Source organism: Meles meles, chromosome 1 (assembly GCF_922984935.1).
Source record: "Meles meles chromosome 1, mMelMel3.1 paternal haplotype, whole genome shotgun sequence".
Classification (NCBI taxonomy): domain Eukaryota; kingdom Metazoa; phylum Chordata; class Mammalia; order Carnivora; family Mustelidae; genus Meles; species Meles meles.
Genome location: NC_060066.1, coordinates 130,308,607 through 130,332,364, shown reverse-complemented (window position 1 = coordinate 130,332,364; position 23,758 = coordinate 130,308,607). Strand labels below are relative to the sequence as shown.

At 40.8% G+C, this 23,758-nt stretch overlaps 1 protein-coding gene across 1 annotated transcript; it reads right to left on the bottom strand.

The window, feature by feature from the left end:
- Positions 1-17,228: 17,228 nt before the first annotated feature.
- On the bottom strand, positions 17,229-17,924 carry LOC123950800 (60S ribosomal protein L10a-like). Its single transcript, XM_046019241.1, has one exon. The coding sequence runs from the start codon at positions 17,896-17,898 to the stop codon at positions 17,245-17,247; it is 654 nt and encodes a 217-aa protein (XP_045875197.1). The 5' UTR covers positions 17,899-17,924; the 3' UTR covers positions 17,229-17,244.
- Positions 17,925-23,758: the final 5,834 nt, after the last annotated feature.

Genomic DNA, 23,758 nt, shown 5'->3' with positions numbered 1-23,758 from the left:
TTGCTAACCATATGGGAGAACATGATGCTCGTCTTTTCTGAACTGACGAGCATGGTCTTCTAACTACCTGCTGGTAGGCTGACACTGGGCAACTTTGAAACCACGATGGCCAAGCCACAAGGGAGAAGTGGCCTGGGTCCCCGAGTCACACCTTTAAGGAGGGCCTCCCTATTAGGAATTATACTGGGTTTTGCATGAGTGAGAATTTTAAATTTCAAACCACTGAGATTTAGGGGCTGTTTGTCAACCCCATCTGACATCGATTCTAAGACCCATCTATTTCAATTTCTCCTCCTTTTCCAGTTCTTCTTTCCCATTGTCCATTGCTGATTCTTTCCTCTGCCTTCACCCCTGCTTTTCAGCCCCTGGGTCATTTGCACTCTACTTCTTGAATGGTGCCTCTAGCAATCCTGTCCTTCCCAAACACTCTGCTGTGATTTAGTTTAAGAGAAGATAGAGGGGTATGTTAAGCCAGTTGAGAGCCTAGAATGCTTATCGATCGACAGTGCTTAAAGTCCATTGGAAATCTTTTTACCAATTCTCAAGAGAATTCTGCATTCATTAAAAGGAGTTTGTTAAAAAGCCTTTGGAGGGACGACTGAGACCTTCAGAGCAATCGGTCATTAAAACAGCCTTAGGAAGCAGGAGGGTTCTGGATAATGCAGGGCTTTTCATTTGCTGAGCAGCACTTAACACCCGAACCCCTTCTCTAAGCAAATGTTGAGCAAATAAGAGAAAATATCAGTTTGTAGGAGAGGCAAATAATTATCCTACTCAGATTTCCCACATGTCTCCGTCTGGCTCTGAGTTCAGGCCACCAACTTTTCTTGCTATTTCTGGTCTATTACATTTAATTCCAAATGTCCCTTCTGCTGTTTATCCTCCTCACTGCTGCTGAAGTGATCTTTCAGAAGCACGACTCCGGTCATGTTATCTCTGCTGGAAAACTCTGAGGCTGCTCCTTGTCTATGGTTGATGTTCCTCGAGTGGATCTGGCCACGCCGCCGGTGAGAAGAGAGGAGAGAAGCTGGTGCAGGCGATGATGTCACCATTCCAAATCATGAGTTCCTGGCAGAGGATGAGGCTGTCGTAGGAGATGTGAATCGTGTATGCCCAGCTCTTGGTCCTCTTTGCATCTTTTTTGCTTAGACTGTCCCTTCTTCCAGAATTCCAGAGGAATGTGCACTCATCTTGCTAGTCTCAGCTCAAGGGTTATCCTTTCTATGAAATCTTTCCTGACAAGCCCCTCGCCCCCTCACTATCTGCTCCTTTCTGTCTTCTTTCCCTCTCCAAATCCAGGCAGTAGTGGAGAGGTAGAACAGGTTTTCCAGGATTTAAACAGGGTCCTACGACAGCGTGAGAACAGTTCTGTAACAGTGGCATTTTAGAGGAAGCCATACGCTCTGGTTACACTTAGGGTGTTTCACAGCTGCGTGGCGCTCCCTGCCTTATACACGGACACTGTTGGTAATTGCTCCCTCCTGGCCCCCAAAACTGTGGGGTGGGATGGGGAACAGGCCTGTCCAGTGGGCTAAACACAAGAGTTTAAATGTCTCCTTTGGGCAGAGGAATGCCCATTTATCTTTTCGTCTTCCTGACTCCCCTTCTTTGTTTGGGTGCCATCAATCATCCTTTGGTTAGGAAACACAAATTAAATGTCTTACAGTGAGTTTACCTTGCAATGAAGCAAAGCAGAGGAAGATCATTCTTGTACAGGAAATGTCTTTGCCATTAAAAAGGTGACCCAAGGGCTTATCTAACCTGAAAGTGGTTGGTTTGAAGCCAAAACGGTTTCTTAAAAAATAGTATGGGCCAGCCCTCAGCACCTGCTGCCATTGGTAATGTTTAACAGTGTCGGGCCAGCAGGCCTGGCTCAAACAGATCTCGGGATTGAAGGGGAATGCAACTGCCAACATAATTTTGAGTTGCCTGAGTTTAATTCTGGTAAATAGTCCTTATAGAACCATCACTTTATGGAGGATTTCTCACAAAAGAAGATAGCTATCATAATGCCTGTGCATGGTCCTTGCTCACTATGGATTTCACCACTAGCTTTGGCCCTCCAGCCACACTCCTTTGCTATTAAACAAACAATTGTGCTCTGGAGTTTTTTCACTCTCCACATCATCTGCCCTAAGGCTCCAGCAATTCGTTACTTCTGATTCCGGTTTTTCCAACCCTGGCACTGGTTCCCATGGCAGTTTCCACTGGTGACCTTGATCTGGTAAGCCACGACTCCCTGTGTTTGCTGGTCTATCCTTCCAATCTTGGGGGCCAGTGTTTGTCCCTATGTGCTCCCCTCTTTTATGGGTCCAGGAAGAGTTTTGATTTTTTTTTTTTTTTTTTTTAGTCTGTTCAGCTTTTAACTTGTCGTTGGGGTAGAGTGGCAGTTTTCAAGCTCCTCATATGCAGAACTAGAAACTGGAACTCCCCCAAATGGTTCTTTATTTCTACAGAGAAGTCCTCAGGATCTCACAAAATAAATTCTTTTTTTTTTTTAAAGATTTTATTTATTTATTTGACAGAGAGAGATTACAAGTAGACAGAGAGGCAGGCAGAGAGAGAGAGAGAGAAGCAGGCTCCCCGCTGAGCAGAGAGCCCGATGCGGGACTCAATCCCAGGACCCTGAGATCATGACCTGAGCCGAAGGCAGTGGCCACCCAGGCGCCCTCACAAAATAAATTCTTTTATTGGCAAAATCTCCTTCACCTCTTTGTCTACCAGAGGCAGAGTCATTCAGTCACCACTTGCTGAACATTTTTACCAAAGGAATGGGAAATCCACCAGGGTATCTGGACTCTCGCCTCCCCCAACTCATAGCCTTGAAATACAGCATGAATGGGTCACAACACTCTTTTCCTCTGAGCCTTGGAATCCTCAGCACAGAGGTTCTAGTAACTACCAGTAGACTCTAGTTAACAAACGAGTTAAAACCTTCATGCTACCTACCCATCTTCCTCTCTATGAGCCAGACACTGAGTATACGAAGAACAGCACAGTCTTCCCATTTGAGGCCATTACACTGCAGTGGATAAAATAAATTTAATAGCTCCTTACTTCCACTTTACCTCTACTGCACTTTCTGATTTTAAGAAACCCATATGAGGATAACTTTTACTTTTATGGTGAAAGGTTAAAAAGCTAGGACTTTTTTTTTTTTTTTCCCCCTCATGTCTTACCTTCTGCTGAAAGGTCTGAGATTGCAATGTGTTATTTAGGGATGCCAGAGTGGCTCAGCTGGTTAAACCTCTGTCTTTGACTCAGGTCGTGATCCCAGGGTCCTGCAATTGAGTCCCGCATCGGGCTCTCTGCTCAGCAAGGAGTTTGCTTCCCCCTCTGCCAACCGCTCTTCCTGCTTATGTGCTCTCTCTCTCTCTCTCGCTCTCTCTCGCTCTCTGACAAATCAATCAATCAATCTTAAGATGTCTTATTTAATTATAAAATGTCATAATTTGCGTTTGTTTTTCTCCTAATTCTGGCTCAATTACTCCTGGCCTAAAAAAGCAAAAAAACCCAAAACAAAAACCAAAAAACAAAAACCAACCAAACAAAAAACAGCAGAGCTGCATACTTCAGTAGACAAAGGTATAAATTTCCTCTTTGTGGCTGGTAAAATAGGCCAATAACCCCAATGGATTTTTTTTTTCCTTCACTGACAGGTAACCACGCAATTTCCTTCCTCAAAAGCCTCAGCGGGTAAGTGGCAGGAGCTGGAGCTCGCGACCCGCAAGCAAAAAGGGAATTGTCCACTGCTTTGCCCTTGCAGTCCTGGGAGAAAAAGTCAGCTAGCCTCAGCTCTGAGATTTCAGAGGTCTGGGGGGACCCTTCACTTTTCCTGCCCAAATCTGCTCCTTTTTCTCCGCAGTTCCTTTGAGGAGGTGATTGAGTTTCCCAGTCAGTCATTATGATGATGTTTTAGAATATAAGTGAGGTTCAGTGGGGGTGGCGGGGGGGGGGGAGTCTGGAGCTGATGACGAAGAAAGAATTCCTGAGACAACTTTGGTACAAAATAGTGGTTTATTAAAGCACGGGGACAGGACCCGTGTGGGCAGAAAGAGAGGCCGCTGGGGTGGCAGGTTCTGTAGGATTCAGTTGGGGGAGGGGGTAAGGAAAAAGGGAGGTTTCTATAGAACTTTCATATGCTAAAGAGGACCTGTAAGATACCGGGTGTCTTGAGGCCTTGTCATTGCCAAGGTTTTTCCCTCTAGCAAGGTATTAACATTAAGATAGTTGGGAGATTCGTAAAGAATGTCACACACGGGGCGCCTGGGTGGCTCAGTGGGTTAAGCCGCTGCCTTTGGCTCAGGTCATGATCTCAGGGTCCTGGGATCGAGTCCCACATTGTGTAAAGAATGTCACACACGGGGCGCCTGGGTGGCTCAGTGGGTTAAGCCGCTGCCTTTGGCTCAGGTCATGATCTCAGGGTCCTGGGATCGAGTCCCGCATCGGGCTCTCTGCTCAGCAGGGAGCCTGCTTCCCTCTCTCTCTCTGCCTGCCTCTCTTGTCTACTTGTGATCTCTGTCTGTCAAATAAATAAATAAAATCTTTAAAAAAAAAAAAAAAGAATGTCACACACGTCCCACCCCCGAGTGGGGGTGGGGGAAGGTTGCAGGGTGCCCGCTTTTGCTTTGCCCTCAGCCAGCCTTCTGTTCCCTCATCAATTAGAGACAAATCTTGAAAAGCAAGGGATCCCAGAATAAAAGCTTTTGTTCTCTGAGGTGTAAAATACCAAAAACAGGTCGGTTGCCAGAGCAGTAAGGAAGCAGTAGAAAGTGGGCCAGTGAGGGGAAGGGGAAAGGGGGATTTCCCAGCGAGAAGATTCTGAATATGGGATGGGGCTGGGGGCAAGGAGGAGGAACTTATATAGCCCCCCGTCACTGTGTTAACTAAGTTTTGCCTTTCACTCACACTGAGAAAAGATGCTTGGCAGAGAGAGATGCCTTGGGTATCTTCCAAACAACTCCAACACTGAGACTCTTGTTATCTTCTTGTCTCCACTGCATACAGATTGTTCTTTCCTGCCCAGAAAGGGAGCAGGTTCCTGGAGGCTCTTGATAAATCAGAAAAGAACAGAGCCTGGATGATTCAGTTGGTTCCACCCCTGCTCAGAAAGGCCATTCCTTTGTTTGCGCATCAGGTTTTGTTTTTTGCTCTCTGAGGGAACTCCAGGGCTGAGAGGTAAACATTCCCATACATTTCTTCCGAAACAGAGCATTATGTGGAATGGCTGACTGTATGAGGCCTTTCTGGGCCATTCTTGGCTGCCATTGGCCGAGGACTCAGGGAGCTGGACGCCTCATTGCATTTATGACACTGCAGTTTCTCTCACGCTCTGAGGTGCAATGAAAGCTGACTGCCTCTCTAATTACTTCCTTATGCCCTCCACACCTCTTCAAGGATTAAGGAACTATTTCCTTTTCTAGTTATAACTCACTTCAGAGCGTAACTATTTGGTTAGAATGGTGAATGTTTTTTAAGTATATCTTTCTGGGTAAATGTAGTGTTTTTTTAAACATTGGTGTCTGGAAGATACAAGTTCAACCGAAGCCTCCATAATTTCTTAACTGGATGACCCTGGTCCTGTTCATGGCCTCTCTGACTTATAGTGCCATCGTCTCTACAATGGAGTTATCAGTACCTAAGTCTTTGGGTGGTGAAAAATAATGGGAAAACATGTGTGTTCAGTGTACATGCATGACAGTATTATTTCACGGGTTGTTCTAATTTTTAAAACAGTACAGATGAGTGGATATCCATACCACTGTAAGGATAAGAAAAACAACAATAATAACTGATAGAACATCACATTTTTCCAAACACTTTGCATACATTTTTTAATTTAACTAAATTTTTTTCTTTTAAAAAGTTTTTAATTTAAATTCAATTTAGTTAACAAACATCACCCAGTTACCCCATCCCCCCACCAACCTTTCCTCCACCAACCCTCAGATTGTTTCCTATAATTCCTCTTATGGTTTGCCTCCCTCTCTGTTTTTATCTATTTTTCCTTCCCTTTCCCTGTTCATCTGTTTTGTTTCTTAAATTCCACATGATCAAAATCACATGGTATTTGTCTTTCTCTGACTGACTTATTTCACTTATCATAATTTACTCTAGCTCCAACCATGCTGTTGCAAATGGTACGATTTCATTCTTTTTGATGGCCAAGTAATATTCCACTGCATATAGTTTTTAAATTATTTATTTATTTATTATTTTGCTAACCTGGTGAGTTTGACAAAGTAGGTATTTTTAAATCTCTACTTTAGGAATTAGAAGTTGAGAGAGAAGCAAATTTAAAGCCTCACAGTAGGTTAGCTAGGTGTTGTATGTCCTATTGTTAAGAGGAGCATGTTGATGTTCAAAGATAAGCCATTTGTTGAAAGGAGCAGGGCCAATAAATAGAGATAAATAGAGACAAAAACTAGAACCCAATAGAGATGATATCATTTGGAATTGATATCAAATCCCATGCTCTTTTCATCACAGAAAGTTAATTATAATTAACAAGAATTTTCTGGGGGCTCCTGGGTGGCTCACTCACTGCCTTTGGGTCCTGGGTTCGGGCCTTGCATCAGAGAGCCTGCTTCTCACTCTGCCTGCTGATTCTCCCTGCTTGTGCTCTCTCTCCCTCTTCCTCTCTGTCAAATAAATAAATAAAATATAAAAAAAATAAAAAAGAATTTTCTGCTTCATGTATCACTTTCTGAGAGGGAGTGTTAATATTTCCAGTTACCAGTTGTGACTTCTTAAAATATTGTTCATTTTCTCAGCATTATAAAACATCCCTTTTCAATTCCTATGATATTTCTATTTTGAAATGTGTTTTGATGCTAAAATTTCCCTGGTTTTCTTTTGATATATATTCTCCTTTTCTCTATTTATTTTAAACTCTCTTTAGTATTTTTTAAGTAACTGTGTGATTCTTATAAACTACTTACTCCTGGTCTTGGTTTTACAAACACAAACGGAGACTTTCCTCTTTGGATCATTAAGTTTATCTATATATTCTTATTTTAATTACTCTTATATTACACCTTACTTCTGCTAACCCATTTCATATCTTCCAAGTATCATCTTTTCCTTAAAAGTAATTCCTTCCTGACTCTGTTTAGGTAGGCTTAATTACGTTTTGGCCGTCTAAAAGTTTTTATTCTCTTTTTGGTTTTCGTGTGGCTTACTTACACACTTATTTTTTCCTATCAATTTACTACCCTTTACATGTCCCCCCATGCAAGCAGACATGCATCTTAACCCATTTTCACATGCATCCCTTTAAAAAAAAAAAAAATTCTCCTTTGACCTCTATCTTTGGTTTCCCATTTCTTAAGGATCATTATTACTCACTGATTCCAGTGTCTTGAAAACCATTATTTCATCTATCTTGTCCAGTTTGCTTGTTTCAGATAAAAGAGTGAATCTGTTCCTTGTTACTCCATCTCTGTTTGAAGCACAAGTCCCTGTGACTCAATCTTCCATTAGTAAATATTGATCCTTTGGACAAATAGACTGCCGTCGGAACAAAGTTCCTGAAAGACAATTCTCCATGGGTCTCTTGCATTTCGTTATTTCTTCCAAACGGAGGCACTGACCCCATTTGTCCTAGACTAATTTTTTAAAATTTAGGTAGAGAGCAGAGAGGGGAGAGGTGGGGGAGAGGGAGAGAGAAAGAATCTCAAATCAACTTCCCGCTGAATGTGGATCCCAATGTGGCACTTGATCCCACATCCCAAGATCATGACCTGAGCCAAAATCAGGAGTTGGACGCTCAAATCACTTGTGCCACACAGACACCCCCGACCCCCAAACCAAACTATCTTTTGAAGGGTATTTGAATAATGAACCAACTTAGAAGATAGAAGAATATCTCCTTCTGGAGGAAAGGGCGGATGTATTTAAGGTCTTGGAGAGTAGAGAGAGAGTAGAGAGAGTAGAGCATCTCTCTCCAGAGCAAAGGACAAGAATGTTTCCTGTCCAGTAAAATCTATTTGAGTTTTCTAAGCTCAGTGCTCTTCTGCAATACAACCCAGTGTGTAAGAAGTCGTCACTGGACCTCTTTGCATCAGACTGTGGGAACTGGAGCTCAAGGAGTCAGTGAAAGAAAAAGTTTTTTTCTCTGTCTACGGCTGTTGCTGCAAGTAATGAACTGTCTTTTGTCTCTGAGCCAGGAGTCTGGTGCCCCTGCCAATAATCCTGGAACTGTGGCAGCCTAACATGTTAGCTTGCAAGTAATGTGCAGTCTCATCCTCTTCATAGTTCTTGATAGACAAGATGGAACAGACTAGGTTAAAAAGCAATCCAACTCCTGTCTCACTTTCTCTCGAGGCAAATGCCTTGGGAGTCCTAAGTCAATATGTTATTTGGCTACTTGAAAGCCACTTGGCTGCAAAGATCACCTGGAGTGTCTACATTACATTTGAGATACGGAAGGGGCTCCAAATGTTCCAATCCCCGGCTGACTGAGTCTCCTTAGCCCAGATACCAGTCATACGAGGGACTGGGCCTTCAGATCATTCCTAACACCAGGCTTAGAGACATACAGCAAAGGAGACAGATAGAGCTGTCCCCACAGCCCTGCCTAATTTGCAAATTAGTGGTCAAAGAGATGCTATTGTTATTTCAAACCACTGAGTTTTGGGGAGATTAATCATGCAGGCCTGGATAACTGAAACACTGTTTATGACATCTTCTGGGTTTCTTGCTCTACTGGCTAGCATGCTTTCTCTGAAAGGTGTTTAAAGAAGTTCTTGTGTAGTGAATTTCTGAGATCTTATATGCCTAAGAAGATATTTTTCTATCACATTTAAATAATACTACCCTAGTTAGTTGTGAAAGTATAAATCTAAAATTCTTTTCCTTCAAAAAAGGATCTATTGTTGTTGTTTTTTTTTAACCTTTTATTTATTTATTTGACAGACAGAGATCACAAGTAGTCAGAGAGGCAGGCAGAGGGAGAGGAGGAAGCAGGCTCCCCGCCGAACAGAGAGCCTGATGTGGGGCTCGATCCCAGGACCCTGGGATCATGACCCGAGCCAAAGGCAGGGGCTTTAACCCACTGAGCCACCCAGGCGCCCCAGGATCTATTGTTTTCTTGTATCCAGGTTACTGTTGTAAAATCTGACATTAGTTTTATACCTATTTTTTTAATGGGTGACCTGTAGTTTGTGTCAGCAATATTTGAGATTTTTTTGTGTTCTTTCATTTCTTTAATATTTTATTATAGGATGTTTAAGTGCATGTTTTTCCTTATTTATATCTTTTTGTACTTTATGAGCCCTTTCATTTCAAGGTCTTATGCCTTTCTCTAATTCTGAAAAATTCTTGTCTTTATTCCCGCAGACATCCCTTTACACTTTGTTGTTTTTCTCTCTTATTCTGTGACTCTCATATAAATGTTGATTGTTCTAATTCTATCCATCATGCCCCTTACTAACTTTTTAAAAACCACTCTCCACCACTTTACTTCTTCTTAGTGCTCTCCTAGATTTCTTCACTCTCATCTTCCAGCTCCCTAATGTTTTATCCGTATCTATTCTTTATTTTACCATGTATTGAGTCTTTTATTTCAAATCTTATATTTTTATTACAATATTTCAAATTTTGCATTTCTATTACAGTATTTCCATGTGGTTATAACATATAACTGCTTATTCTTGGTGTTATTAATATCTCCCTCTTCTTTTTGAAGGTAATTCTAATACTTTAAATCATTTATCTCTCTGATTGTTTTTAAGATATAGATCTTTCCGTTTGTTGCTTAAAGCGAGTATCAGATGTCCTACCAGTGTGCCTGTGAGCTCATATTCTCCTGAGAATATTAATCAACTTTCATGGAAAGGTGAAATTCTAGGTCAACTGTGATCTTTGCAGTACTTTTCAGGAATAGGGGTTGGGTGGGAACATCATCCCAGGAGGTCTAACTGGAAATATGGGAAAATTAATTCTTAGAAATGTGGTTTATCCTAGCCAAGTTGGCATGTTGCAAAGTCACCACGACCTCACCTTATGGAAAGGGAGGAGCAGAAAGAGTAGAAGGAAGTCCCAGGAGCCCCTGTTCTGTCTGCATCTGTTGTTATTCACTTCTCCTCTAACTGGGCTCTGGCACTGCTCTCTTATTTCTGACCAGCACTGCATTGATCTGGCTGATTTTTTTGCCCTACATTGGCAATAGAGCACACCGGAATAGCCCTTCCAATGCAACAAGGTGTGGGTTGGGGGCGGGGGGAAGAACACGACTCCTAATGGCTCCCTCAGCTTGTTTCTTCGCCACGTTTTCCAGCTCTCTTCAAACCTTGAATGATGGTTTCCCACTCTCCCCTCCTTATCATCTCCCTTAACTGCAACACAACTGCCTCCCAGTGGGGCCTTCGCTCAGTTCTTACACTAGTGTTTGGCTCCATCTTCTTCCCCATCACATATGGGATGACATCAAGGCTGGTGGGTGAAAAGCTAGTGACCCATGTATTTGCCATCACATCAGCTGTAATAACATTTGAAATGTAGATTTTGAATTTCCTTGTACAAAGTTATTAAAGTAATATGAAGAAATGATAAAAGAAATAATCAACTTTGTTTGTTCTATCGCTTAGTTTTACCAGAGATCTGTTTACCATAGTTCTTTTCTGACAAATCTTTTTTAAGAGAAAGGGACAAACGGGATTTTGCTTTCAATTAGTAGGGTTTTTAAAGAATTGTATATTTTTAGCCCAGGTATCAGAGTAGAAATGCATTTAAGGAAAGCTGTTTGCCTCAATTGTTTCCAAAGATAATAAGGGAAGGAATACCATGACCAACACCTGCTCTTATTATTCTGCAATATTATTCATCTATCCAATTCTTCCCTTTGGGTTCATAAATTACAACAGTATTTCCTTAGAAACCAGAAGGAAAATAAATCCTTCCTGTATCTTTAATTTCTAATCTGGTCTTATGACTGGTTAGAATGCTGCATCCAGCCTGCCCAATATATTTCTGAGTGTGTTTGAGTTGGATTTTCCAGTGCCCTGAAATACTAAGCCACGTGAAATTTAGACAAATAATAGAGATGAAATTTTATTCTTATTTGGACATCATAAGAGAATTTAAATTCCCACAAATGACCAAAATTGAATTCAAGCACTTAACACAAAATACCAGGATTAGTAGTGTCTTCAAATTGTTTATTTTTTTTTATTAATTTTATTTTTTTTCAGTGTTCCATACTTCATCGTTTGCACATGCAGCTGACAACTCAGTACCTGGATCTTTCTCAGAAGTCACAGAGCATGTGGGTCAAATAATTATTACAGAAATGCCCCTAAATCGATTAAAAAGAAAGGGAGAGAAAGAGCGAGAGGGAGGGAGAAGAGGAGATGTCAATACTCTTCCTTGTAAATCCTCTTATTATAATCTATTTTTGGAAGATAAACCTATTGAGGGCAGGCGGGATACTACGCTCCTTCATTGCCTTACAACACCTGGAAGACTGAAAAATCAAGAAGGAGCAAAGGACAAGAAGAGCTTCCTAATACCTTAAACTTCACAAAGAAGTTTTCAGGTAGAAGGGGACAAAGGCAGTGAATGATCTTCCTGACAAAATGACAGGGTCTTGACAATGGCTATAAAAGCTTGATGACCCTTAACATCTTGTGGAACAAAGGAGTCAGTAAAACAAGGTGAAAATGTTAAAGGGGGAATATAAGAAACACAAAAGAAAGATGACAAGTTAAACATAATCCACAGAATAAGAAACGTCAGAAGCCTCCTCCGCAGTACACCTACAAACACCTGCCCTTTTGTTAATACATAAAAGAGAGCCTCTTGCTGTAACCCCTTCACTTCCTTGGTAGGGGGAATCCAGATGCCCAGGCAGTGTGACATACTGGGGGAAAAGATCTCACGGGACAGCTCTCTGGACAATGCATCCAGCAAGCTGTGTTGAATCTTAACCAGTCTTTTATTTGTTATCCCCAAATCCTGGGGATAACTTTATTGCTCTACTTAAAAAGTCTCAAAGGCAATTAGTAGGTTAAAGTAGACATATTCACTGAATGATCCATGCGTGTGCTGGGGAGGAATGATAGGGGGACCACCTTGACGTGAAAATGTCGACTCTGACCCAACTTTCAAAGAGAGAAAAAAAAATCTGTCACTTATGAGATTCTTTTTTTAACCATATGAGATGTGATTCACATTTTCAGTCTACAGACACAGATCTCTGAAGACCTTTGATGTCTGTGTCCTGCCTCCCATGAAGTACTCTCTATGGTCCCGAAGAGTTCACGCATTCGTCTTGGCCTTAAATCCACTGTAAAGGGACGGGCCTTTTATTCAAGCATTTCCTTCTATCTAGGAGTAAATCATTGTATTCAGGTGAATAAGACAATGGGATACAAAAAACAATATGAAAGAGTTATTCATATTAGTTCTCTAATGGCAGAATTGCTATTGTTGATGAATGCAGATCAGAGGAAAAGAGATTCCTCAATGAGGAGTTGAAAGAAAGAGATAAAGAGTTTGAAGCAGACCTGAAACAAATTATACATTATATGTTAACGAAAAAAAAAAAGAGTTTGGAGCAAGAGGGCAGCAATTATCTTAACAAACATCGTTTGTGTAATAATTGTTTTTATTTCTCTGGATATCAGATGCAAAAGATTGAATTAATAATTTCCTCCATTCATGGCATATGATCATCACTGGACAAAGCAAGATTCCTCTTTTGTTTAAAAAATTTTTCCATTTTATTTCTATGCCTCATTCCCATTCCACCTTCCCACAGGTAGCCATTCTAATATATTAGATGTGTATCTTTTTTTCCCACATGTTCTTGCAGAATGGGTATTTTTTTGTATATTTAATTTACAAAAATAACATCATGTTTTATATTTCTATTTAAAAATTTTCTGGGGCTCCTGGGTGGCTCAGTGGGTTAAACCTCTGCCTTCGGCTCAGGTCATGATCCCAGGTCCTGGGATCGAGCCCCACATCAGGCTCTCTGCTCAGCAGGAAGCCTGCTTCCTTTCCTCTCTCTCTGCCTGCTTGTGATCTCTGTCAAAAAAAAAAAAAAAAAAATGAATGCTTTAGGGGCGCCTGGGTGGCTCAGTGGGTTAAAACCTCTGCCTTCGGCTCAGGTCATGATCCCAGGGTCCTGGGATCGAGTCCCGCATCGGGCTCTCTGCTCAGCGGGGAGCCTGCTTCCTCCTCTCTCTCTGCCTGCCTCTCTGCCTACTTGTGATCTCTGTCTGTCAAATAAGTAAATAAAATCTTTAAAATAAAAAAAAAATTTCTTATACTCAGGACCATATACTTAAGATTCACCCATGTCACTTTGTATACATGTAGGGCTTTGATTCTAACCACCACACAATGTGTACATTTTCTCTATGATAAATTTACTTAACAATAAATAATTTTCCCTATGGACTCTCCCAGGTATGTGCATCCGGATTTCCTCTGGTTAGGTCACCCCAGAGGATGCTGAAGTCCATATCCTTGTAAATGACCCTTAAGGACCTGTGTGAGAATCTCTTTGGACTTTATAATTCTATTCCAGCAGTAGAATTGTTTATGTTAAGGTTAGAATATATTTGAAACACTCCAGGTTTTTTTGAGGAGGTGCCACTTTTTCTTGCATATGAGGTTGGTAAGTAAATGGGGTGAGCAGATATGAAGGGAGATGCCACAGTCACTAGTAAGAGTAGACCTTTCTCTTCTGCCTATAGGGATTTTCTCTGTTCTTTGCACCACATCACATTCCGTCCACAAACTTCTCTCCCATCCTGACACAGAGAGTGGGTTAGAATCATTGTGTTATATTTCCTGTGAGCTGCCTAACCACTCTCTCCTTTGTGACTATAATGTAACTAGCGGCTCACAGAGCTATGTTACTGATGTGGGATATACGAATTCCCTGTTGGCCAATGGCAATGCTTGTGATCTCATTTAATTGTTTTCTGGAGTACTGGAAATAGTATTAAAATCAGGGACGATCAAATGCATATAACTTGCTGGCACAGGTCTTAGAGGTGAATTTCTAATAAGATGGCTGACTTTTCAAGATCTGCTAAGGATAAAAAGGACAGTGAAGCATTGAATTAGTATCCTTTGTATGTGAAACACATGGAAAGCTTGACATCATGGGCTTAGTGAAAGAGAGACTGGTTTTTAAACCTGCTGGGAAAAGAAATAGTGCAAAGCTAACTTACAATTGATTCCTCAAGCATAATTCATAAATACTTAAAATGATAAACAATCAGAGTGTTAGGGCAACTGTATTTTGTAATTCACTCAATCATGTATATATCATTTTGTTTGTTTTTATGAGACTGACTCACTACCTACTGCGCTGAGGCACCTCATTTTGTTTGTTTTTAATGTGGTTTCACCCAATGCCCCCACATTCTTCTGTTACTGTCTCATGGCGGCTCCAAGGACCACACTGCAGTACCTCTCTTATCAATGTGAAGTTCTCAGTCAAGAAAGCCTGATACAGTCATTCCAGACATTCTTACACAGACATTTCTTTTACAGGGGCTTTGAACTTTGATGCTAAATCAGTGGCCTCTTACAAGGGAGAATGCATTCTGTAATTCACAGTGGAAACTTACTCCATCAAGAGCAATGACCGAGGCTCAACTTGGGGGAAGGGAGAATGAGACTCCTCTTAGAGTCTCCTGGGATGCAGGTACATGTTTGGAGAGTGGGAAGTTTTAAACACTGTAAGTCTTTACCTAGGAGATTCTCATCCCCTCCCCCACCGTTTTTGACCCATCTACTCACCACCTAACCCCATAACATTCAGGACAACTTTTTCCATGACTTCTTGGACAATCAGCCCCTTATAGACATAACAGTGCCATCGATCACTTGAGCAAATGTCTTTTGCCTGTAAGGCATTAGGAAACTCAGTTAAGTGATTGGCCAGATGAGAATTTTTGAAGAAAAATTATTTTATGTTCCTTCAGTTGTCGTGACATTTTTGTTTTTCAAAAAGTAGCACAGTATATTAATCCATTGGGAAACCCGCTAATTTTAGGCCAGAGGCCTGGGTATTAATTGTGCTCTCTGGTGCAACCAGCCTTATTTGGTTAACATGATGGCTCTTTGAGGCTTTAGTTGGATTAGAGAAATGCCAAGATCTTGTCCAGTTCATAAGTTATTAAACTACTAAACTTACAAGAAAAGCAAACTACAATGGGAACTCAGGATATTATGACTCTTTTTTCCTTCATTTTTGAATTTTTTTGGATCAAGAACACAAAGTACTCTTTCCTTTCATCTTAACACATTTTTCTGTGGTTAATCGTCTCCAAAACTATTAACACATATGGAGGCTCTATGCTAACAAGCAGTTGGCACAGCTATGTGTTTCTGGTCCCCTTTATTGGATAGCCTAAGCAGAAAAAGAGATCTCCTTGGGATAGTCTCTTTGGAGAGTAGTGGTTTTTATACTTCAGAGCATCAGAGTCACACAGATTGCTGTTCCCCTCTGCCCTGCGTTGTCACTAATTCAGTGGATTTGGGGTGGGGTCTGAAAATTTGTATTTCTAACAAGTGTCCACCCAGGTGAAGCTGATGTTGCTGGTCAGGGACCATACTTGAAGAACCATTGTTCTAGAACATCATTTGCCCAGCATTGAAGCATTGATCTGAATCTCTCCATGTCAACTTCATCCCCAGGTTGCAATATGTGATGGGTAGCTTTGAGATGATGCCTCAACCTTCCATTCTGGATTCCAGAAAATTCTGTTTTCCAAAAATAATCACCAAACACACACATACATATCCCAGCAACACAGAAAATGGAGAGCGGGACAAACACATATAGCCACTCAATTTCTCTATTCTTCCTTTCTTCATGACCCAAACTGTAGGAATCCAACAGAGAAAGATAATCAGAGTTCAGATATGATCTCCTTTTCTCTCTGGAGATCTGATATTTATATTTTCTGTTTACCATGAAATGTGTTATTCATTCTACCTGTAATAACTCATGCAACCCTTGAGATAATCCCATTGGGTAGGTAATATTTTTTATCCCCATTTTATAGATGGGGAAACCAAGACCTAGAGAGGCAAAGTAACTCACCTGAGGTTGCTCAAAAAAGACATGGTGGAATTAGTTTACTGTTCTATACTGTCTCCAACTGTATAATACTGGAAAACCATGACACACTGTCTTTGCTGTTTACACAGTTTGTAAAAATGGGCCTATCTCCCAGAGATAATGTGGAAATAAATAGGATAACAAACTTATTAAGTGCAATAGAGAAAGGATGTCTTGTGGCTGCCAGATACTAATTTTTGAAATATTTTAGATGTTACTTTCCTTTCCCCAAGAAATCAAGTTATATTATGTAAGTTTATTATTACCTGTTTTATTCTTTTGCATGTCTGATCCTTAAAGATTATTTTTATGTCCTTTCCCTCAAAATGCTCATGCATTTTGGTGCACTTCGGTGGCTTGGTGGATTAGGTGTTGGACTCTTGGTTTCTGCTCAGATCATGATCTCTTGGATGGTGGGATCAAACCGACTTGGAGTTCTATGCTCAACGGGGTCTCCTTGGGGATTCTCACTCTCCCCCAAATTGCTCAGATGCTTTCTCTCTCTCCCTCAAATAACTAATTAACTAACTAAATAAATAAATCTTTTAAAAAATGGTCATGCATTCCTTTTTCCTGTTGATATTTAATGGAACGACTAAAAATTATTTTATTTTTCATGTGTGGCACTAAAGGCAGATGTTCTGACGTCATTAGCAATTGGTGGAAAGAGAGGTCTCTCAGGATTTGAGTTCCAGCCCCAGCTCTGCAGCTACTCACCATGATTCTGGCAGTCACTGAATCCTGCATTACATCTGATGGTGTCGGGTTTGATCAAAAGAACTGGAATTTTTCTCACCATAGTTTAGGATGGATGATGTTCACATCTACAGACCCAGGTTTGAGTGAAACCCATTAATACTTCACAGGGCTGCAAAACAGAAGTGATTGCAAACACTTTTTTTTTTTTCCTAATTGCAACAAGTAGAATAATTAGCACCATGTTGGTTATTTTACTCACCCTGTCATAGATGAGATAGACCAAGAGTTAGGAGCAATCCAAGGCAAGCTGGCTGTAATCCCACCTCTTTACTCCTAATCAGGAAAGCACTTCAGAATGCAAGTGGGGAAGCATGATGAGTTTGTCATGGGAATCACCTGCAATCTAATCTATTTTTTTTTTTTTTAAACGGTAGCACTAGGATTTATTGAACTGTGCCTTAGTAGAGGCGCTGGGGCTTGCCCATGGTGCTCTTGATATACAAGGCCCGGACGTTCTGCCAGTTCTTCTTGAGCAAGGACACCAGGAAATTGACTGCTAAGTGGATGTTGTACACAAGCTCATCATCTGTCATCTTCACGTGGCCAACAGCCACTGCTAGACACAGCATCTTCTTCATCTGGAATTTGATGGTGGACTTTACTTCATCCACTTTGGCCACCATGTTCTCATTGTGGGTCAGCAAGGAAGGAAACTTGCCAGCCTTATTCAGGCCTGGGCTCAGGATTCGTGGGATCTGCTTGATCAGAGATTCTGAAGCCAAAAAGGCATCATACTTCTTGGCCAGCTTCTTGACTAACTTCTTATTCTTGTTGAGTTTCTTCAGCGCCTCAATGTCCATGTGGGGAATATCCACTGCCTTGGCCTCATCACAGTGCTGCTGGTCCCCCCAAACACACACGGAGAACTTGGGGCGGGGAGTGGACTTAAGCCTGACGGTGCCGGAGAAGCGTTTGTCCTTCTGAGGGTCGTAGTTCTTCAGGCTGATCTGCAGCTCCACCGTCTCCAAAAACTTCCGGCGCTTGCGCTGGTACCCGTGCAGAACTTCCCGCACCGCCTCGTACAGGGTGTCGCGGGACACTTTGCTGCTCATGATTCTCGCGCCGCAGTAACCGGAAAAGAGCTCTAATCTATTTTTTAAGAATAAATCATTTCCAAATGGCAACACATTATTATGAATGATTAATTATTGGTGTTAGCACTTGCACCTGCTCACCACTCTTCAGTTGAGAACCACAGGATTAGATCATTTTCAGATTTCTTCCAGCATATACACGTCATTTATATTCTTGGAGCTTTCATCCAATAAACCGTCACAGTGGTCTTTCTGGACTCATTGCCTTGACGATGAGTTACATGGCACAATTACTTCTGAGTTCTGTCCAGTTTGCTAATTTGAAAAAAAAAGGGGGGGGATGGGGGTGTTGTAGCAGTTCCTTGAAAAAAAACATAAGAAAAGCCCCGAGAGGAAAATAAAATTTCTGCCTGAATCATATTCTCCTGCAGAATCCTGAAAGTCATGGAAAATGTCAGGCTGCCCAGGGCCTGTTGGCTTCTGAAGATTCCTGTCATCTGACACAAACATGGCCTCAGCCCTGGAATGGAGGAGATATTGGAGTCCACTGACCTTAGTTGCCCAAATCCTCCTGATGGGAAATCTTTTAGGTCCAAGCTGTCTACTTTTATGTTTACATCCAGCATTTCTCCTCAATTATTTAGTATTTATTCCCTTTGGGATTCGTTTATTTTCCTCTGGGAATTCTTGAAAGACTGCCTCGGGAATTTTTAGAAAGTGTTCTAATCTCCATAAGGACAATGCAATATTTGTGTTACAATTTCCCTTTTAAACATTCTAATCACTTAGTATTTACCCTATTTATCCTGGCACAAAGTCTTCAAAAACAGGATATTCTCCTTAGGTTCCATTTTAGTTATATTGTGGCAAATTGCAAGCAAGCTTTTCTAATTTTTTTATATGGAAGTCTTGGAATTTCCACAGCTTGTGTTCTGAGCCAGAAAAAATAGAGAGAGATCGAAAGCAGGGAATTTTTGAATTCAGCTGATTTACTTCAAATTACGTTTTGCAGATACATCTGCTTAACAGCGCTGTGAATTGTGTGATTAGGGAATGGAAAGTTTTGTGAAATCAAAAGAAAAAATGGTAAAATATAGTTTGCATCTGACAATATCAATCCCAGGAAAAGGTGATGCCCAAGTTATTTACAAGATTTCCTGGACAGCTACTAGACAGGAAGACCAAAAAAGGGTTGGAGTTGAGTTGAATTGAGACTATTTTGAAACTAGGCAATGTGTTAGAGCAAAAAGAACACCATAGAATAAAGAAATTTAACTTTGAGCCTTGACTTTCCTGTTACCTAGCTGTGTGATTTCAAGCTGATCAGCTAATCTCTCTGACCCTCAGTTTTCTTCTAGATCAAATGGGAATAAATAAATAAATAAATAAATAAACTCGCCCTGCATAGTTAGAATTGTTAGGAAGCTCATGTGAGATAAAGTGTATTAAAGAATTTCAGATAAAGTATATTAAAGAATTTCAGAAGAAGTATATTAAAGAATTAAAGAAAGTATATTAAAGAATTAAAGAATTTCAGTATATTAAAGAATTGGATGGCTCAGTTGGTTGAATGGCTGACTTCAGCTTAGGTCATGATCCCAGAGTCCTGAAATTGAGCCTGGTATCGGGCTCCCTGCTCAGCGGGGAATCTGCTTCTCCCTCTGTTCCTCTCCCCCATTTGTGTTCTTTATCTTTCTCATTCAAATAAATAAAATATTTTTAAAAAAGAATTTTAGAAATTACAAAGCACCTTACAAATGTGACATGTCTTTATAGCATCTTTCAAAAATTCAGTTACTCTTTCGAACATGTGATATTTGAATTGGAAGAGATGATGAGATTAATGGAGCATTTTAGCAGGCCAGGACATGCTGTATTATCATTAGTACTTATATATGCCGTCAGAAGTTTATACAAACATCTCTCTTTGGAGCAGAGTCAGCAAATATTAATGATTCTTTTACAGGACTTTGGAGAAACCTACTGATTTCCTATTATTTTGTTAAGACCACCTTCCTCCATTCTGCTCTTCTTCCAAAGTTCAAGGAGCTCCTGGAAAGAATGCCCCTCCCCTGCTTATCTTACTCATGCCTACAAATTGCCTATGAAGCCAGACCCAGAAGATGGTGGTAATTAAGACTGAGCCTGGACCCTCCTTTAAGAGATTATCAGGATGAATTCCATCTTTCCTTACAACCTTCTTGGCAAGTCCAAATTTCTGAACTCATTATCAATACCTCTTTGTGCATTCCTTATTCTGAGATAATTTTGTGTCTTCCAAGAGTTCCATGACACCCTCTAGAATTTATTATCAGTTATCTACAAAATCACTGGTAGTCTCTACCCTCACTAACATTTCCTTCATCTTTATTCTTTGTTTAAAAGATTTTATTTATTTATTTGACACAGAGAGAGAGAGAGATCACAAGTAGGCAGAGCAGCATGCAGAGAGAGAGGGTGAAGCAGGCTCCCCCCTGAGCAGAGAGCCTGAGGTCAGGCTTGATCCCAGGACCCTGAGATCATGACCTGAGCAGAAGGGAGAGTCTTAACTACTGAACCACCCAGGCACCCACCTTCATCTTTATTCTAATGGAAGCCTGGCTTGGCTTGATAAGACTCTTTCCAATGGATAGTGACCCCACATGCCACTGAGCCTGCAAGTTAGATTAGGGGTCCTCCTTCTTCTCATTGTCAATTCCAAAACATAGCTCCTCTCTGCTACTGTCCAAAGCCTGTCTTCTTTATCCTCCTGATACCCCTGACCCTGCTTCATTCATTAGTGATTTTGATTGTTGCTTCCATTACTTTTTCTCCACTCCTATCTTTATTCTTAGGAATTTGAATATCTTCATGGACCTGGCCTCTGAATTCCTTGATTTTCTGGTTTGTAATAATCACTGCCTCTACCCAACCTTCACTATTCCCTCGTATAGTCATTTTCTAAAACTTGTCATCACTCCTAATATTTATTCTTCTTATTATGTTCAGTTAGCCAACATATAGTATAATATTAGTTTTTAATGTAGTGTTCAAACTCCTAATATTTCTAATTGAAATACTAATATCAAGATTTATTTTAATCCTAATATCAAGATTTTCACCCAGAAAATGAAGGAATTCAGAGACTAGGTCCATTTACTGGTCACTCACTACCTCTTTATTTTTTTCTAATTTATTTACTACAATCCCAAGTTAGCAGTTCTTTGTCTCTGTCTTATTGTTCCTAGGTAGGATGTTCCAGACTCACCCTCACCTCCTGTGCCCCTCTTTTGTGCCATTGTCCTTGGCTGGGAAAATCCCAACTTTGGTATCCAGCATTATACCTTGTAGAACCTGCACTGCTCTAGCTAAAAGTGACCGGGGCAAAACCAGTGACATCTTAAGATATTTATTTAGGTGTGTCTTCTTCAGATATTTATTTCATGCCATTTTCCATATCTCAGGCCACTAACAACACTTTAAATGTCTACACACACACACACACACACACAAGTACACACACACACATATTCTCATACTGAAGAAAGGGGAAAGGAGACAAGAAGCATCTGAAAGAAATTCATTGTCCTTTTGTTCAAACACTTTGTGCTTTTACCTGGTATTTACTTTGCTTCCCTGCTGATATTTCTTTGTCTCATTACTCTATATAGAAACTCCATGAGAGTAGGGGTATTATTTGCTTCATCACCATTGTATTCCTGAGTACCCGGAACGGTGCTTGGCACATAGAACACTCAAAAAAATACTCATTTTGTCACCAACCTTATCTGTGGAAGGGAAATAGACATGTCCACGTCTAGGGTGCAAACACAAACATTGGGGAATGAGTAAATCCTGGAGCCCAGAGCCTCAGCCAACAGCAGAAAGTCTATCCAAAGCATAAAAAGCAATAGCAATGATATAAAGCCATCAAGCAGGGTTTCCATGAAGTTCCTGCAAAGAGAACGTGCCTGCAAGAGGGTCAGGGATGGTTAGTCGTAGTAACTGACTAGGCGATATTTGGCCAGTTTGTCTACAGTTCTTTAGTTAGTAATTATTAGCCCAGAAATCATAATGATGAAAGGGAAGTACTTTGAGACCAGCTATCCTGCCCCATTATTCTTCGCAGGTGAAAAAACTTGGACCTTAAAAGTTAAGACTCTTGTCTTAGATTACCCTTTTATTTATAGAAGAGAAGCAAGAATCCAGGTGTCTCTGTTCCTGGTTACTTTTCTCTTCATGGTACTCTGTAAATGTCAAGATGTGTCTAAGCAGTTTAACAGTGCAGGGCTAAGCTACAATTCTTGAAATGACACTGGGTTCCAAAAGAAAATCTTACGCGTTGTTTGTGAAGATTGAGATGTTAATTTAGCACAGAAATTTAAAATATTTTAAAAGGAGATTTCCAAAGGTGTTATGCTTTGGGAGAAAGTTTTCCGAGCTTTAGTCAAATGGCAGAAAAGTCGTTACTTGTTTTCCATACAAAACTCTTATCATTGTAAATTGTGAGATCATTCCCAAATTAAATGTTTAATTAATAGGCCAAACACATTTTGGTTTAAAGTGATTTTCTCTTATGGTATTTGTCTCTTTTATCTTTTCCATGTATTTGTTTGTCCCTATTTACCGCAGTCTCATAAAATGTCCTCTCCAAGTCTCCTCTCACAGTGTAAATAGATGTTTCGCAATCATTCTGGAATAAGAGGAACCCTGAATATTTTCATCTCCTCTTTTCTTAGTGTGGCCCATGTTGCAAGTGAAGAATGGAGTTGGATTCATTTGGGGCCAGCAGGTATGGTGGGCTGGTCTCACAGGCTGGCTGCCAAGGAAATCTCCCTTAGGGCTAACTGGAGACAGCTATAAGAACATGGGTGGGAAGTGTGTTTTGATGCTCAGGGTTCCATTGATTTTTTTTTCTAAGCTCTGACAAGAGGCAAAGAGAATTCCTTTTTTGGAGTTAGATCTTGGGCCTCTAGGGAAGAATCCAGACAAGGTGCGCCCATACTGTCTGCTCATTCCTCTCCTTCTCGTACACTTGCCGCTGAAGGCGTGTTTAAACTTCAAAAATGGCCCTGAAAGCGGTATTGAGAAGCTTACACTCATCAGCTTGAGGAGAAGCAGGCACAGTCTCGAGGATCACCTGTCATATTCACTGTGTCAAACTGGAGTTAGACCCGGGAGCTTCTGGGTCCTCTAAATGACAACGTCAAGGGGAAGGTATGTCTTTCAACCAACACAGAGACGGAGGCGCCTGGGTGTAGTGCACCAAACAGTGAACTGACGGTGAAGGGAGCGGAGCTTAAGACCCCGTTCACTGTCTGGGCAGTCTTGCTCCACTAAACTTCTCTGAGCCTCAATTTTCTAAGCAACACCATGAAGACAAAAAGAGTCACATCACTCCTCTCGTAGGGTTGCTGAGAGGCTCACAGAAATAATCTCAGGACACTTTGCAAAACTCTTCAGGGAAAGAGTTACATAAATGGGAAGTGTTACTAATAACTGAATGAAATATCCTGATTATTGCCTCAGCAATTAATTATCTATGGATATGATAACACCCAGCAGTGCAGAAGGCGTATACTTGTTTATTTCTTTTCTCATCACAGGCACTTGGGGGCAGTCAGAGCATCAGACCAAGTAATACGTAAAAAGGCAAGACTTCTACACCCTAAGTGTTAAAATTTGTTGGGAATGCAAAGCCCATGCTGGAAATAGTAAGTACGGGAACAATTTCAAGGCCAGGTGTGAAAGGCCAGAGATGGGGATTAGTAGAGAATAGAGGAGGGTCATCCCAACAGGAGAAATAGAAAACACAAAGGCATTTTTGTCCAGATGAAATGCTTGAAAACATGCAATAGTCAAAGCATAAAGGATTAACATTCTGAATTCTACTAAATAA

Coding starts and splice junctions, on each gene's coding strand:
- LOC123950800 (XM_046019241.1), bottom strand. CDS start 17,898: ATGAGCAGCAAAGTGTCCCGCGACACCCTGTACGAGGCGGTGCGGGAA.